Raw genomic sequence first — 17,132 nt, 5'->3', positions numbered from 1 at the left:
ACTAGTCAGACTGGGACACAGAAACCGGAATATAAGAGCCGATGACTCATCCAGCTGTGGTGGTGGATGGGTGTTGGTGGTGGAGAGACGGTCACAAATCTCTCTACTTGCTTATTGACATGACATCATTAGTAATTTCCTATGAACATCTGATTTCAGTGGTATGGCATGTGTTTGTCAAAAGAAACCAGATGGCGCTCAGAAGCCTCGGTTATGCTATCATAATGTTTCTGGAATCACACTGGCACGAGATCTGGGTCAGATATATGGACAAACTCCTCGGAAGAGTTGCGGGACTGCACCAGAGCGCGTTGCACTCGACATGGAAAGTGACAAAACTGTATTACGACAACATCTTGCTTCCTATATTTCATGCCTTTCCTGTTGAAACAGGATACTGGCGTCAATATGTGGAGCGAGATACAAGTTGAGTCAAGAAGACGGCCTACTTCAAGGTCATCACAATCTTACATTCAAAAAGCAAACAGAATTTTGCACACTACCACCATGGCCAAAGAATTACATTATGCTAGTAAGTGAAGTTTGCCATTTTTCATCATAGACAAGCGCTTCCTTAAATACCAACATCCTCTGCAGCTTTAGGGGAATTCTTAGGAAACTTTAGTACGTCTGAGAAAATAATTCTGATGTTGTCACAGGGAGAGACTACATATTTATACGGGAAATTCTTCATTACAGTCTAGAGCTGTAAAGTATTAAAAATGAACACACTACAAGGCAGGAAGGATGTAATAAAAGGAACCATCAAACAGCTTTATGGAAAATTTAGGACTCAGTCTTTCTAGAGTTTGACTCATACTTGGGAGTAAAGGTGGGGGTCTCTGAGCCTTTGGTGCTTCAGCTGTCTCTTGTAAGTCCTTTAACTTAATGGATATGAAATAAGAATAGCTGTCCCTTTAAAACCCACTTAAACTCAAGTAACGCTCAGTTCTGAACCAAAAAAGAAACCAAAGCCAAGCACCACTCAGATCCTAGTTGTTGAGAGGGTGAAGCAAAGTCCACTGGGCATGGCTGCGACTAGCATAATCTTGTCAGGTTTTATGGCTTATAATGACATGCTTTATAGATAATTCTTTAGCGGTATGGTGAAGAGTCACGCAAACTAATGATTTTACTAGCTAGAAATGCTTAAGCATCTACTACCACGAGGAAGAAAATTAGAACAGCGAGAAGAAAATCAGCTGTGTCCCAAGAGCTGAACATTGATTGAACCAAATAAAAGCCCTGCACATATTTCTTTCAGGATTAAATCAATGTGTACCTATTAATCCAAGGTGAAAAAGTTATTCTTCCTTTTCCCTTCACTGTGACTTAAAAGTAATGGCCATCATTCCTCTGATCTCACTGGGAAAGTATCCCTTTGAGACCGGAGGAGTCCATCACATGAATGAGAAAAGTGAGTGTGCAAGACATATTAGACACAGAAAGGAGACAACAGGATTGTCTGTTGGCAGCAACAGGGTGGATATGAGAAAAATCCCTGGAATGCTGAGAAAGCATAGCCTTCCCCGCCTGCAGACAGAGGAAGGAAACAACCACATTTGTCTAGCATGGAAACCAATAAAACCGAGCGCAAAACACGGGGAGGAAGCAAGTCACAGAGCCGCAACTTTACAAATCGATAATTGGAATATCCACGTGCAGTACAAGAAACAATATCACTATCTGCCACAGCACGATCAAGCTCGAGTGACCTAAATAACCATCAGCTTCAACAAATCCACTCCCAAACAATGGCAACTGTCATCTGGTGTTTACCAAAAAAACAAAACAAAAACCACTTGGACACATGGATCCTTCGGGAGTTGCAATCTCATCACCTCACAGAGACTCTAAGAGCCTTTTGTTCCATCAATCTACACTCTCTTCATTTTGTAATCACTTAACCGTCCGTCTGGGTTCACATACTCATCAGCTACAAGCCGGTAAACACAGACCACCCACCACATCCATCTAATGCGAACCCAGTAAGTGTAGGTCTGACTTCTCTTCCTGTTACTAAGGGATACTGTAGATCACTGGGGTTTACAGCCCCTTGTTGGGCTGTTTTCAACCTCTGCGACTGTGGGACTCGCTGTCCCTACTTTTATGACAATCACGATGAGGGCAAACAGTCCCCGAGAGGTGAAAAGAAAAAAAGAGAGAAAACCTGTCACATCTTTATAACTTGTGAACCCCGAGGCCCAGTGCTGGAGCAAACAGAGATATTGGCCACTGACCAGTCGTTACAGCTCCAAGCTTAGAGATACTAAGGGTTTTTTGTTCCTCGGCTAGGAGCGATTAGCTTAGACCAACCTGAGGGAAGGATATTGCTATACTATAAATCATAAACTATAAAATATCACACAAGTTTTTGTAGCAGGGAAAAATCACCAGTGTGTGATATGTACCTGGAATGCAGACAAACTGGGCTCTTGCGCCACTTCAGTAATCAGTCAACACATTTAGATGAGAACTCGTTTGATAGCCGTCTAGATCTACTGACTCACACATTGATATTCACCCTGCAGTATGCCCCGTCTGCCTGGACTGAAATTCCTCCAAGTTAACAGCTATGTCTCAGTTTGTTTGTGGCCGTTCGTCAAAAGAGGTTTCTACATCTGTTCGGTCTTTTATGGGTACAAGTAAAATGCTTCTTGTCATAAATCCAAGGGGAACATTGTGTTTCTGACTGCAATGCCTGGCAGTAAGTAGAGCAAATACAAGACAAGTACTGACAGGGTTGGCGATAACGTTTGCCCTCGCCACAGGATTACATGAGCTCTACATGCACCTCAGTGTGATGCTACTCACAATACCCTGCAGTTCATGGGAACGCGCATTTGTCTGTTTTAAGTATGCAATCATTTTTTTTGCACCTATAAAGACAAATAAATGAAAGCTCAATTCAATAATTACACCAAGGTCCAAACCTATTAACTCCTAATTATCTCTGAAATAATAAACTGCAAATATTGAACATAACTACAGAATTAATACCTGTTAAGTCAGACTGACACTTACAGATCACCCGGTTTATTTGGATAGCAGTGCAATAATGCAATAAAACCAGCGAGCACATAATAGAAAACTAGATCTGTGTGAGCAATAGCTGGCAGGAAAGTTGGAATGATTTTATGTGTGTGCAATGTGCAGGCGTCTGTGTGCGTAGCTGCAAGTGTGAGTCTGTATGTTTGTCAGGCAAAGCAGCTCTGCACTTATATGGGCTGGAAAGTGGTCGCTGCTCTCGTCAATAGCAACAGAAGTTTATAAAAGAGTATCTGAAAATTTGTCCAGGGAAGGAGGAGGGGAGCGAACACACAGAGTACAAAGCACACAGCAGGAGTGTCATGCAAAGAAACTGCATGTTAGAACAGATCGGGAAGGGTTACTAAAATGAGCCATAAAAACATTTGAATAGTATGGAAATTCTTCTGTAGACAAAACCCTTTACTATCTTACTATGTGTGCCTAATAAAAAAAAGAAAAAGAAAAAAAAGTGATGTGACACATGCATATGCTGAGGCAGGGTAAGCCCTGATGACTGAGGTGGCCAAGCTGGTACTTAAAACCAACAGACTCTTGTTAACAGGCCGAGGCTTTCATAGAAGCTTAGAGGAAATCTCAGAGGAGAGTGCAAACATCTCAACTGCTGCTCTGCACAGATGCAAAAAAAGTACAAAAGCTGATTCCATGTGCACATTCTTACCCTTGACACGGTGAGAGGCATGTTGAAGTCCTTGCCACCCTGCAGCCTGAAGCCCCAAGGCGGCGAGCCGCTGAGGGTTACAGAGTACGTATTCATACCCTTGAGGAAGGAAAAAAAAGGGAAAGGAAACATCTTAATTAGCCAGAAAGCCCGGAAAAGGTTCTCAAGGTCCTTTATTATTTTGCTTTATCTGAAACAGTCTATCTGCTGGCTGTCAGCACCACCAGCCCACAAGAGCACACACACACCATACAGAAAATGGCACTCAAGTTGTTTTCTTTTACAGCAGATAATGTCACGTCTTAGTTTTAGGAATAACCACGTTACAGCAAGTCAAAATTAGGCAATAAAGAGGGAGCGCTGCCATTTTTACACATTTCAAAACACACATAAATAGCCTGGTGTCATAATCTAAAGCTAAACTCTAAAGGTGAAGTTAGAGTTTAATTCATTTCAGTCTACTGCAGCACCAATGTGCAGCATTTAGAAGATCTACTGCACAACAACAGCAGTAACAACTTCTCTTTCGGGGGGGATAATGTGCCACTTGCTGTATTCAGCCAGGTAACAGGTATCGTGGCTTCACCGCAATTAATTACTGCCAGTCTGCGGCAAGGCACTAAATAACTAGGTAGTTTTAAGAACCAAAGGGCAACATGAGATGCAGGCCTCTGTTAGTGGCTTACACAGAGTTAGGGTTTGACCACTGACCTCTGTGCTCACACTGCTACTCTAGCCCTGCTCCTCCTCCACCTCCTCTTCCGCAAACCTACCAGGTGTCACAGGTCTCCGTGACACACAGCTATGCCACCTACCTTGTCCTCAAAGGTCAGCTGGTAGCCCAAACCTGGGAGAAAGCTAAAGAGTCAGTAAGCTGGAGCAAGCAGATTCCCTCTCTGTTGGCAAACCCTACCCCCTCGATCCTGACTGTGACACAGGCAAGCCGTAGCCTCTGCTCACTCCTCAGAGGCTATATAAGGAATGTAAAACTACACCAAACTATTTCAGCCCAACACCCACATGAGTCACAGGGAGAGGAGGAGGAGGGAGGGGGGCAGAGGAGGATGGAGAGAGGTAATGTCAACGAGCCATGGATTCTGGCACGGGCCAGGAGATTTTTTTTCTCCTCCTCTAAGTTCATTGCACTTGGGAAACGGCAGACGGCCACAAATGAAGCAAAGCACACAGACCTCTACATTCTTTCTGTAGGGCATGAAACATAGTACAAGCAAGAAAAAAAGAAACCCTCAGCAATTATACTTTAACATCAAGCTCTTAAAGCAACAGAGCAGCTCACACACACTGTTACACACTGTAAAGACTGGTGAGACAGTGGTGTGCTCACAGATAAGGAAAATCTAGCCTTTACACACACAGCCTTTAATCCAGCCTAGCACCCCAAATAATCCCACTAAGAAAACCTGCAAATCTGCTCAAGTTAATGGAAATCCTTAAAATAAAAAAAAAGACTTGCATTCGCATTCATTTACTGTCAATGCAGCCTCTAGATCTGTACAAACCTGACTCTTTATTGGCAAAGCTTAAATTAGTTTTTCCCAGAGCCAGGGAAATGAATTATGATACAAAGACGCATAAGGCGACACACAGAAAGACCTGCAGCAGGAGCAGCAGGTAATGGAGGCTAGATTTCACTGGTGACAAACACCACACTGAAAGCTGATTATTCCGACTGTATTAAAGCGGAGGAAGTAACAGCATTAATGTGAATGCACTCCAGTTAATTAAACACCACCCTGTATGATAAGCAAGAGAATAAAAGCATCAGTTTTAAGCCAATAAATGTGTGGCACTCATCCCCATGCTTATGGTGTTGCTATTTATAATCTTCTACATTATTGCTGCTGCTGCATTAGTTCTATAGGAACTCGTGTTGCTTTTAATGAGAGCTCAAATACACGGAATTTTTTGGTTAACACGCTACGCAATTACGAGCTTACACGGGTTTCTTTTAAATAACTTCAATGCGTCCAGCACACTAATTTCCCAGCGGTAATTAAAGGCCACGCTGTGAACGCTGTACCCGGTTAACACCGCCGCAGACAGCCAGGTTTCCACTCGCGACAACACGGGATACGAAAACCGGACAAAACTCTCGGCTCTGACAAAGTAGTTAGCACAGCTACAGAGCAGCAGGGGCTCGGGGAAGATGGCCAGAAGCATGAGCCTGCACAGTTTGGAGCACCAGCTTAATCCATACAAACCTCCTCTGTGGGGGGAAAAAGTTGGTTTGAAGAAGTTACACCACACAAAGATGCATTAGCTTACCTCTTGTGTCTCTCTGTGCTCGCCGGACATCACGAGTGTACCGGATTAAAAATAATTTAAAAAAATATGATAATAAGTGGGTTGGCAAGCAGGCAACTTTTCAGACTTCCTTGAGGCAAACGTCAGGAAGCCGCCGTGGATCCCCCTGGTGAGCAGCAAACTCATTCCCTCAAATTCTTTTTAGCAGGACTCTGCTGAGACGTCAGAAGTCACATGGGCGGAGGCTTCATTTCACTTCGAGGCCGAGTTGCACTCATCAGCTGCTACTACTAAAGCTATTCATCACAGCCGCCCTGAAACCGCTTTCCTCAATCACTCCGTCGGTTTTAACTAAAGGAAAACAAATAAATAAATAAGACTATGCCTCAGGGAAAAAAACAAAAAACAAAACAAAAACAACAAAAAAGTTACGGTCAGCTGCAATCAACACTCTTTATTATCATGCGCATGTCATCAAGCGCAGTCCCTGAAACAGAAGTGGAGCTCTCGCTCTTTTGTACCTTTGTACATTCCAAAGAAAGGGGAGGAAGTCACAAACTGATCATACACGCCGCTCGCTGCGAAACCCAACGGAACTTCCATTACAATGGGTATGCTGTTTCGTGCCCTTGGCGCTATCAGCACCTGCAAATGGAGTTGTTTTCTTCAACTACTGAGGCTGAAATAAGTTCATCTGGTTTTAGACTGTTCAGTTGAAGTTTTACATTACAGTGTCACAACTAAGCATACGCATAAGTGCCTATACACCTTAAATGAGAATAATAGAAATTTTCCATTACAGTGTGATTGCGTGAAAAATAATATGCACACTATAAATCTAAGAAAAACTGCTGCATGAAGATATAATACAAAAATATGACTGGGATCTTATGTGTGACAGGTGTGTTCACCTGTGTGTTCACCTGTCACAGCATGAGTCGGAGACGTTGTGAGCATCGAGACCTGAGTACTTTATGTCGTTCTGTCAAGTTTCTTTATGATGAGTGACAATAAAGTTACCCCCCCCCCCCCCCCCCAAAAAAAAAATAAAAATAAATTCTTTCTGTTCGCAAACAAAAACAGGTGTTAAAAAAAAGGGTTCTTTTGAACAATTGAGGAGGGTAATATTTATTATTAACATTCATGTGACAGACACTATATCAGTTCTAGCCAGATTCATGCAATAAATAATAATGTGTATCTTCTTCTTTCAGCTGCTTCCTCTAGGGGTCGCTACAACTTCCGTCTCATCCTATCCCCAGCATCCTCCTCTGCCACACCAACCCTCTGCATGTTCTCCTTCACTACATCCATGAATCTCCTCTGTGGTTTTTTCCTCCTGCCTGGCAGCTCCATCTTCAATATCCTTCGTCCACTATATCTACTATCACTCCTCTGCATGTATCCAAACCATCTCAGCCTCGTCTCTTTAACTTTGTCCCCAAACTGTTTATCCTGTGCTGTTTTTTCCAATTATGGATTTTTAACTTGTACAAAACTCCACTAACCACGTCGACCATTACTGAAAGGTCATATGGGGTCATTCAAGCCTATTACTAATGATCATAAATGCAAAGAAATTGTTTTAATAATCTATAATACCCAGTGAGGTCATAGGCCGTTAATAAGATCCATAGCAGGAGTAAATAGCAAACAGGAGAAATATATAGAGTCAAGAGGGGTATATACAAAAATAAGAGAAAGGCACACTTTAGAGAACAAGTTGCAAAGTGCTTGGAAGCAGTACAAAGAAAATACATGGTCTGAATAAACCGTTTGTGAGTCACCTGAGTGATGAGGATTACTCAAACCATGGTGAGGTGAGTGGGCAGGGGTGGGGTGTGGGGAAATAGTGTTTGTTAACAGTCCGAATGGCCCAGGAGAAGAAGCTGTTTGTGACTCTGGAAGTATAGGACCTGATTGACCTGAGGCCTTGCCCTGGCCTCCACGGTTGGCAAAGGAGAGCCAATGGTTTTTTGGGCGGTGTTAATTACATCTGCACAGCCTTCCTGCTCTCAGCTGTGGCCGTGCGTACCCAACACCCAGGCAGTAGGAGAGCATGCTCTCCGCTGAGGAGCAGTAGAAGGCCAGCGGAGGACACGGAGGAAGTGCAGCTGCTGTTGGGCCTTCTTTACATTGGTGTTGTGGGTCCAGGTGAGATCGGTGGAGATGTGGGTTTCCAGAAACCTGAAGGTGGAGACAGATTCCACCCGTTCTCCATGTGTGATGAGCGGAGAGTAGACCTGTCTGTGGCTGTATCCCAATTCAGGGTCTGCAGCCTTAAAGGCCGCATTTTAAGGCCGATTACGTCACAGCGATGCGACGAAGGCTGTACCACGGTCGTGTCCAAATTCATGGGCTGCATCCTCCTGAGGACCCGGCCTTCACGGTCTACGTGGGCCGGGTACTCAGAAGGTCGGGTAGGCCGGAAGTAAACGGCTGTGGAATTGGACGGTCTAGCCTTCTGATTAGCGTCACCGCTGTCTCGGTGGAGTTTAATAAACTCGGCCGTCTGCTCCTTGCTATCAAAAATATAACAGGACACTGGCGTGAATTCTCGACCATCTCACACTTCGGTTTAATCAGTTTTCTGATTAATCACCCACCCGGGTGATTAATAAAGTTTTATTTTATCTAATCTAATTTAATAACTTTAATCTCAGCCAAACCGATTTACTCACGAACAAATAAAACACTGAAAAAAGCCCAACAATAACATTTTTAGGTTGTCTAAGTGACTTATATATTACGTTTAACCTGAGTAGCGAAAGTCCGCCGTGATCTGAAAATGATGTGCCGGGAGTTGTGCCGTTCTCGGCGGCTTCAGTGACCCTCGAGCTCTCGGCTAGCTATTGAGCTGGTGGGTAGCAGACGTCTCCGAAAACGTCGAAGCACTTTTGCAAATATGCGATATCTTGATAAACCGAGCAGATATTTGATGTTTACACAGCTACATTCTCGCCTGAAAATATGTTAAAAATTTATTTTGTGACCCAGAAAGATTAATACGAGTAATTTTAAAACTTAGTAGTGGCTGCCATTGCCGGAAACTGGAGTTTGGCTGGGCCTGCATATGAATTCTGGGATAAGGTGGGCCACGAAGGACACACCCGACCCATCCTTCAAATTCGGGGAAAAGGAGGACGCATTTGTCGGCTGCATTCGGAGGAGTCTACGAATTTGGACAGCCTTCGGCGCGTCGCTGTGACGTAATCGGTCTACAAATGCGGCCTCAGGAGGATGCAGCCCATGAATTTGGACACAGCTAGCGGTGACGCTAATCAGAAGGCTAGACCGTCCAATTCCACAGCCGTTTACTTCCGGCCTACCCAACCTTCTGAGGACCCGGCCCACGTAGACCGCGAAGGCCGGGTCCTCAGGAGGATGCAGCCCATGAATTTGGACACGACCTTTTATGGATAATTAAAGTCAGTCATATATTACACAAAACTAACTCGGGATCTCGCAAAAGTTGAATTCCAACAATGGCGGCAGCTACTTAGTTGTAATATTACTCTTTCTGGGTCACAAAATAAACTTGTAAGATATTTTGAGGCGTGAAAGTAGCTGTGTAAACGTCAAATATCTGCTCGATTTACAAGACATCACATATTTGCAAACGTGCTCCGACGTTTTCGGAGGCGTCTGACACCCACCATCTCGAAGCTAATGGGAGGTCGAGACCTACTATAGCCGGGGGGGGGAACACTGCTCTCCCGGCACATCGTGCCTCGACCTCCCGGTCGGCTTCGAGCTGGCGGCCTCCGAATGGGGCTAAAACTTTTGCGAGATCCCGAGTTTGTTTTGCGAGATCTCGCAAAAGTTCATCTTAATTTTTTTTTCTCCCATGTCCCTTGCGGGGCTCCGTAATATATCCACAAACACAACAAGTTGAAAGTCAGTGATGCTGCTCGGTTTGCAGTCCTGAATATGACGGCACAAGCAGGATCCACTGCACTGTTAATGTTAGCTATGTTATATTGCTGCCTCTGTTCGGTGGTGTCGAGCCAAACGAACTTTAACGTGTGTTTGAACGAGCTGACGGTTCACTCGTTAAGCTGAAAGAAAGATGCTTTAATCACAGGAGTCACACATGTGTCCACGGCACCATCTGGGAACTCTTCTTGTTTAGCACTCGTAATAACACAAACACTAAATCCTCCTTCTCTTGTGCTGTTTTGTAGCAGTGTATACACCTGAGACTGTCACCTGTCTGTCTCTCCTGCACTCTCTCTCTTTTTCTTTCTCTCTGATTGTGTAATAAAAGTATGAACATGTATTTATAAGTTACACTTGTGTTTGAATCCTGCAGTTCATCACACATTTGATTTCCATGTGTGGCAACTGCAAGTGTCCAGAGTGAGGACAGACTGAGGGACCCACTGCTGCACATCATCTGTGAGGCTTTGCACCCCTGATGATCCACCAGGACAAACGCAGCAGTGTGTGAGGAAGAGGAGGAGGAAGAGCCAGCAGCAGCTGACAGATGGAGAGAATAGACAGACTGTTCCCTGTTTGTGAAGGACTGCTAGAAAAGTTTAAAATAACTAATTGTCTGTCCTGAATCAGTCTTATTAGGTAATGTTCAAATAATGTTATCATTCCAGTGTTTTCAGTGTGGGAGAAAGTACTCAGGGCCTTCAAGTTACACACTATGAAAGGCAGAAACAAGTTTAATATTCAGAAACCTAAAGTATGTATCAGCAGCAGAATGGACCTAAAAATAAATGTCCATGTTTGTTTCAGTTCTATGAAGCTTTGAGTATTTTGGATTAGTAGTACTGCTGTGTTTGTTGCATCATATTGCTGTAATTGCTTATATGCTTTATATATTCTGAGGTAAGTTGATCTATAGTGTTACATCATATTCTATAAGGATGTTATGTGTTTGTATACTTTGACCCATTTAGCAGAAGTCAGCCTGTTTAAGGCTCTGATATCTATTCTGTATGACTTAAAGCAGTTATGACATGGTATGATTTTCTCACCCAATAAAGGAATATTTAATATATCAGTCTACTCTTTATTCTATCAGCAACAGTTGTCACAGCTCGTACATTTGCTTTTTCCACATATATGTAAGCATTGAGCCAAATTTAGTAATGTCAACATATTAAAAGAACAATATTTGTCTCTTATATTTAATACATCTATATATACACTGTCAAAGATACTTGTCCTTGAGTGAAGATTTAAGGTGATAGGAAATATAAATAAATGCAATTTGAATCTTTACTGAAGCTCAGTATTTGACACGGAGTTCAAAGTCACTGCTGTAATAACTAATAATGATTAATATAATAACTATAATATTGGCCATATTATATTTATATTTACATATCACCAAAGTGAGATGACTTTAGTCTCATGAACATTAGCTAACTGTTATTTACTAGCTAATCTTAAATGACTGTTCAGTACAGATATGAAGGCCAACAATCATGTTTTACAGTCCTGTGGTCTCAGCCTCAGATACTTATCAAATCACACAGAGCTCATGTAGAAACAAATGAACAAAATATGTTCTCCTTCATTTCTGTCAAACAAAGCTGTATGAAACGTTTCCAGCTGTTAGTCTCATGGTTGCTAGGCAACCTGGGCAGCGCGACGGAGGCTAGACCGTCCCATTTCACAAGCCTACAAGCCTCGCACTTCCGGCCTTAGCGGTCTTTGAGTACGCGGCCCTTGAGGACCGTTAAGGCTGCGTACTTTAAGGCTGCAGACCCTGAATTGGGATACAGCCTGTGTCTCCTGAAGTCCATGATGAGCTCTTTTGTTTTAAGGACATTCAGCTTCAGGTTATTTTCTGAGCACCAGTCTGACAAGTTTCTCTACCTCTGCCCGGTACGCCTCCATCAGAGATGAACCCATTATGTCATCGGCATATTTGACGACGATGTTGGTTGGGTGGGTTGATGTCGGTGTAGAGGGCATACAATAGGGGGATCTGGTGCAGAGTGACAGCGGGTGGGGGGAGAGGTGAGGGCAAGTCGGACTGATTGGGGGCGGTTAGTGAGGAAATTCTTGATCCAGGAGCAGATGGCAGGGGGGATCTGAAGGTGTTCCAGTTAAGTGGTGAGGATGTCTGGTGCGTTTCCCTTTTAATGACCCACTCATGTAGATTTTGCTGAGGATATTTATTTTCCTGCGGGGGAGATTGAATGCATAACCTTTATACTTTTACGAGCCATTTTCCATTTCTGTCTATAAATTGTGCTATATAAGTTTTGTCGATATTTTTTATTACTGTTACTACATTAGTACTACAACCCTTAGAGATGACAGTGCTGTACAGCAGATGGCCAGCAGATGGCGACAAACTCCAACAAAATGTAAAGGTCCCCTCGGGGTGCTGCCCCTGCTCTATCATCATACACATACTGGTTGAACAAGTGAAGAAATAATGAATCATCAGTTACGGCCTTTAATCGACGCGTAGATTGTTTATTCCATATGCTTTACTAGCTGACTCTATTTTTCCAAGCGATATTTAGAATAGATAACACTAATCGAATTTTTAAGTTGTAACTATTAACGTTGCAGAGCTCGGTGGCCTGATTTTTGTGGCTTTAACGTTTAGCTAGCTAAGCAAGCTCAGTCAAACTTGTACACTTTTTGTGAAAGATGGCTGACAACGGAGCGCACCCGACTGAAGAGGACCCGGCCGCCGCTTTCCTGGCTCAACAGGAGAATGAGATAGCGGGGATAGAAAACGATGGCGACGCGTTTGGGACCCTAGAAGGAGCCGGTGCTCAGCAGCCGCAGACCGACAACTATGGCAAGTTTGTCCCTGAGCTAACGTCAGCTAATGTTTAGCTAACGAGCAAACAAAGCTAACTAGAGCTAGCTAATATTAATACCGGGACTTGCATCGGTAACTTGCTTAGTAGTTAGCCAACAAAGGCCCCACCGCCATATGTTAACAACACCGCTGTCTAATATAAGTGGTTAACACTCTTATTGCTTCCTATTTAGATTCAAACTAACAGTACGTTAGCCTTGTAGCTTAGCTAGCTGCGACAACGTAGGTTTTGTTAAACGCTAAACCACTTAACATTAGCTATGTGACACTAGCACCTTAAAACTAAGCAAGCGAACAAGTGCTACTGGCCTTTAAACCGACAAAGCAGCCCAGACAATATCAAGCAGGTGACCAAACAGGTGTTGCTGCATTTCTGAAGTCTTATCCGTTTCGAGACCAAAAGTGACACCACGGTAGTAGTAGCAGCGAGTATAAGTCGCTCCAGATAGCAAGGAAGTATAAGCGGATAAACTCCAAGAAGTTCATCTTAACTTATATCTGTGTATTTTTTGTTTTGTTTTAAAAAAAAAAAAATGCTAGACGGGTTTGAAGAGCCTGCCACGTTGAATGGAGACCTGTTTCAGGTGAGCTTCAGTCTTGTCTGTAATACTATATGTCTGTCTCTTTACATAACCTATGTGTGGTTGAGTTTTATTCTGAACACCGTAATCATGTGATGAAGGAGTGGGTTTGCTGTGGCGTTCGCGCATGAATGAACCGAATAGCTGTTTCTAATGGTGTACATGTTTTGCGTACTCCAACAGGAGTCCAATGGCCCAACAGACAGCTACGCAGCCATCGCCCAGGTGGATATTCAAAGGCAAGAACCTGAAAGTTTACGCAAATGGAGGGAGGAGCAGAAGGCACGCCTTGAAGCATTAGGTTGGTAACAATGTTTCCCTGACGCTGTCAGTGATCGTGTGTAATGCACTTAGTGCTGTGTAGCTCTTATGATTCTTCTTATTTTCCTTACAAGGTCCCAGGTTCATTTCAAACCGATTGACTAACGCTTCACTGTACTGCTTTTTGCCCTTCTGTTAGAGGCTAAACTGCCTTTCAACACACTGGTGATAAAGTTTAAACTAATCAGAAAAGATCTGTGTCACACATAGAAACAGAAGAAATTAAATGTAGTACAACTGTATGACATTTCTGCTTTCTTGCGTCCTAATAAGACTCGGCATCCAAGGCAGCGGAGGAAGAATGGAGAGTGAAAGCGAAGAAGGAGCTTGAAGACTGGCACGTACACCAAAATGAGCAGATGGAGAAGAACAAGACCAACAACAGGTTAGGATCTGACCTCCCCACCCCACCACTAATGTGCAGAGAAGTAATCCATGATGGTGATGCTGTAATCACTCTACTACCTTTGTTTTGAAGTTTGTATTGGTAGTTAGAGGTAGTTGTTCTTGGTAAAACAAACATTGTGGTTCAGTTTGCAAACATGCCTCGCTCTAAACTATAAACGTTCAGTGGAGGTCCTTAAGCTGGGCTTACACTGTGCGATTTTTGGCCCATTTTGAGCCGATTTTTCAGTCGTGCAACTGTTTTGGTGATCGGCCAGAGTTTAGAATAACGCGACTTAAAAAATCGCACAGTGTATGCCCAGCTTTATAGGTTCTTCCGAGGTGTGGGAAACTGTGCCTTTCTCTACAAGATTACATCCTAGACCTGTGTATGTTTTACAGCTGACTGATAAATTGACACGGTTGGGGGTATATGTGTTGAATTTACTGCACCAAGGTGATCACAACAGATTAAAACACTATAATACTTAATACTTCATTTAGCCTGGTTCCCCTCAGTGTCATAAACTGTGCAGTCTCTCTTTTCTTGACCAAGCTAACCAGTTATTCTCTCACACTTCCCAACAGACTCTGTCCAAGTCTGGCACGGTATCGCTCTGCATCTGTAGCTCTTTTTTTTTTCCTCTATTTTTTCTAAAGCACTGAGAGACAATACTCTGATGAGATATTAGTCTACAGCTGTGTGTCCAGTTCAAGTGTCCAGAAAGCAAAACAGGAAACTAGCTAGCTGAAAAGAATGCAGACAGAAGAGAGAAAATGCTGCAGTCGCCCCCTCCCCATGCTACAGCAAAGACCATCCTAGATTGTTTATGACACTAGTGCAAGATGTTTAGTCCCTGTTTCCACCTCATTAGAAATGTTTCTCAGTTGCTTACAATAACCCAGACTCTAACACTTTTCTGCTTGTTGACTGACACTGAAACTGTTCTCCTCTCCTTCTTTTTTCCTGCTTTCTTGGCCTTGCCCTGCACGCTAGGATTGCTGACAAGGCTTTCTACAAACAGCCCAACTCTGATGTTATAGGCTTTGTGTACGTTTAGAATTCTTCTGCTTTCTAATATTGTATGATCTGCCCCCTGAATGACCCCTTTTGCCGACGATGCATGACCCAACACTGGAATTCTGTTTTTTTTTTTTCTTTTTTGTCAAAGACTTCATTTGGCATTATTTGTGTTCTTTTTGACTGATTTGTGTCAATGCCCTGGATGTTTTTATATACAAAAATAATTATTAAATATGTCAACAATGAAGTGTATGTTGGGTATAAAGTATAGACTGTATGAAAGATGGATGTAGCTACCGTTAAGTCCAGTTACGCTTTACCATGATTTGATATTGACAAATTGTTAGCCAATGAGCTGCTTTAATCTGACCCTTAGAATAACCATGTTTTTTATTTTTTGTTTGTTTGTTTTTTAAATGGACCAAAAACTTCTGAGCCCATAAAGTCATAGTGAAAAGTTCTACTGATGTCAGAGTGAGGCAGCTGAGGATCTTTTTCAGCCACTTCTATTTGCTTTCAAGTCCTTTATTAGTCTGGGATGTCGCCCCCTGCTGGCCATTAAAACAAAAGCAGGATTCGGGTTTTAGATCTGGAAGCTACATCCATCTTCTACACCATCTGCGGTATAAAGACATGCATGAGGTTCTTTTGCTTTTACTATCTCGTGAACACGTGCTCTTGGTGTGATTGAACTTTGTGGTTGGGAACTGTGTTTGGCTCAGGCTGCGTTTGCTTTCGTGAAATCCCTCTGATAACCTCCAGCTCACCAACACCTTTCTGTGCTTCCCTTCACATCCACAGAGCATCTGAGGAGGCTTTCCTGGCAGAGACAGACAGCAACAGCCCCGGGTCTGAATGGGAGAGAGTAGCTCGTCTCTGTGACTTCAATCCAAAAACCAACAAGCAGGCGAAGGATGTTTCCCGAATGCGCTCTGTGCTCATCTCCCTCAAACAGACACCTCTAGTTCGCTAGAGGATGTCGCTGGGGGGAGCTAGAAACATTGCCTTTTAATCTCACATTGCATCAGAAGGATTTGTATGCCCTTTTGTGTACGAAAAACACCCTGGTATGTTTATAACCTTTAAACACTTCCTGCCTTTAACGATGCCTATTAGAGTCAAATAATATACTTAAACCTGACGCTCGTGTGAGAGGAGGGATTACTGTTACAACATCCTTTAGTTGGTCAGCTTCATCACTGCTATATTAAGAAAATATTGTTACTGTAAATTCAGTAATTTCCCTTTCTCCTTTAACTTATAAATTGTTACTAGGTCAACTTTATTGCATGCCTTCCTGATATTTTGGATGCACATTTTTAGTTGAATTTATAAATTAGCATTACGGTCAAACACTTAGCGATTAAGCACTGTTACAGATTAGATTGTAACCAGTTTTGCCTCTCATCAACTATAAACCATTAACCGAAGCACATCAATGTTCACTGTATTATATTATATCCCTAATTACTGTTTTTAAGTTAGCATATTTTTCACTATAACATACCCAAGCTCGTGGCCTTTTTTGATCGAACACTTTCTACAATTTGAGCACTTAGCCAAATGAATTTCTCTTCAATTTGGCAAGATTTCAGCTAAATTAAGAAACATTGAACTACAACCAAAGATTTCATTGAAATTTTCAGAGTTCACACATTTGACGGCTTGTTTCTTATTTTGCTATATTATACCATTTTCTGTTACGCCAACAAATTAAAAAAATTTTTTTTAAAGAAATGATGCACGGGGTCATTTACAACAGCGATGTCTTCACATTGTTTCACATGTTGCCTATTTGGATTTAAGGAATAGTGAAAAAGTGAATGTTAAAAGGGAACTGGAAAATAAAAACAGTGGAGTATGATCACCTCAGCCGATTTGTCTTCAATTCTTAGCTGTGACTGTTGACACCTTAATGCACTGGTGATAATTGCTTCCTTATGCCCTTGTATTTTGACATACAAGCAACTTTGATCGGTGGTTCAAACAGAGCATCAGAATGGGTAAGAAAGGTGATTTAAGTGACTTTGAATGTGGCATGGTTGT

At 42.7% G+C, this 17,132-nt stretch overlaps 2 protein-coding genes across 6 annotated transcripts in view; one reads left to right on the top strand and one right to left on the bottom strand.

Moving 5' to 3' along the window:
• Nucleotides 1-6,242, bottom strand: part of pdlim7 (PDZ and LIM domain 7) — a 31,364-nt gene extending 25,122 nt beyond the window's left edge. Inside the window, exons 1-2 of one of the 4 annotated variants that reach the window (XM_063491201.1) lie at nucleotides 5,996-6,242; nucleotides 3,710-3,808 (exon numbers count right to left, since the gene is read on the bottom strand). In XM_063491201.1, the coding sequence (XP_063347271.1) occupies nucleotides 3,710-3,808; nucleotides 5,996-6,025 (129 nt within the window). In that variant the 5' untranslated portion in view covers nucleotides 6,026-6,242. Of the gene's footprint in view, nucleotides 1-3,709; nucleotides 3,809-4,524; nucleotides 4,641-5,995 lie in introns of those variants that run through there. The other 3 variants (XM_063491228.1, XM_063491209.1, XM_063491219.1) reach the window with 3 other exon arrangements.
• Nucleotides 6,243-12,317: 6,075 nt separating this feature from the next.
• cltb (clathrin, light chain B) lies at nucleotides 12,318-16,958 on the top strand. Of its 2 annotated transcripts, XM_063491135.1 has the most exons (6): nucleotides 12,318-12,752; nucleotides 13,317-13,360; nucleotides 13,541-13,658; nucleotides 13,952-14,063; nucleotides 15,060-15,113; nucleotides 15,888-16,958. In XM_063491135.1, the coding sequence occupies exons 1-6, from the start codon at nucleotides 12,599-12,601 to the stop codon at nucleotides 16,057-16,059; spliced, it is 654 nt and encodes a 217-aa protein (XP_063347205.1). In that variant the 5' UTR covers nucleotides 12,318-12,598; the 3' UTR covers nucleotides 16,060-16,958. The 2 variants fall into 2 exon arrangements, with proteins under 2 accessions (XP_063347205.1, XP_063347215.1); XM_063491145.1 differs by lacking the exon at nucleotides 15,060-15,113 and having other exon boundaries at nucleotides 12,321-12,752.
• Nucleotides 16,959-17,132: the final 174 nt, after the last annotated feature.

This window comes from Pelmatolapia mariae, linkage group LG2 (genome assembly GCF_036321145.2).
Source record: "Pelmatolapia mariae isolate MD_Pm_ZW linkage group LG2, Pm_UMD_F_2, whole genome shotgun sequence".
NCBI lineage: Eukaryota > Metazoa > Chordata > Actinopteri > Cichliformes > Cichlidae > Pelmatolapia > Pelmatolapia mariae.
This window is presented reverse-complemented; position numbering and strand designations above follow the sequence as displayed.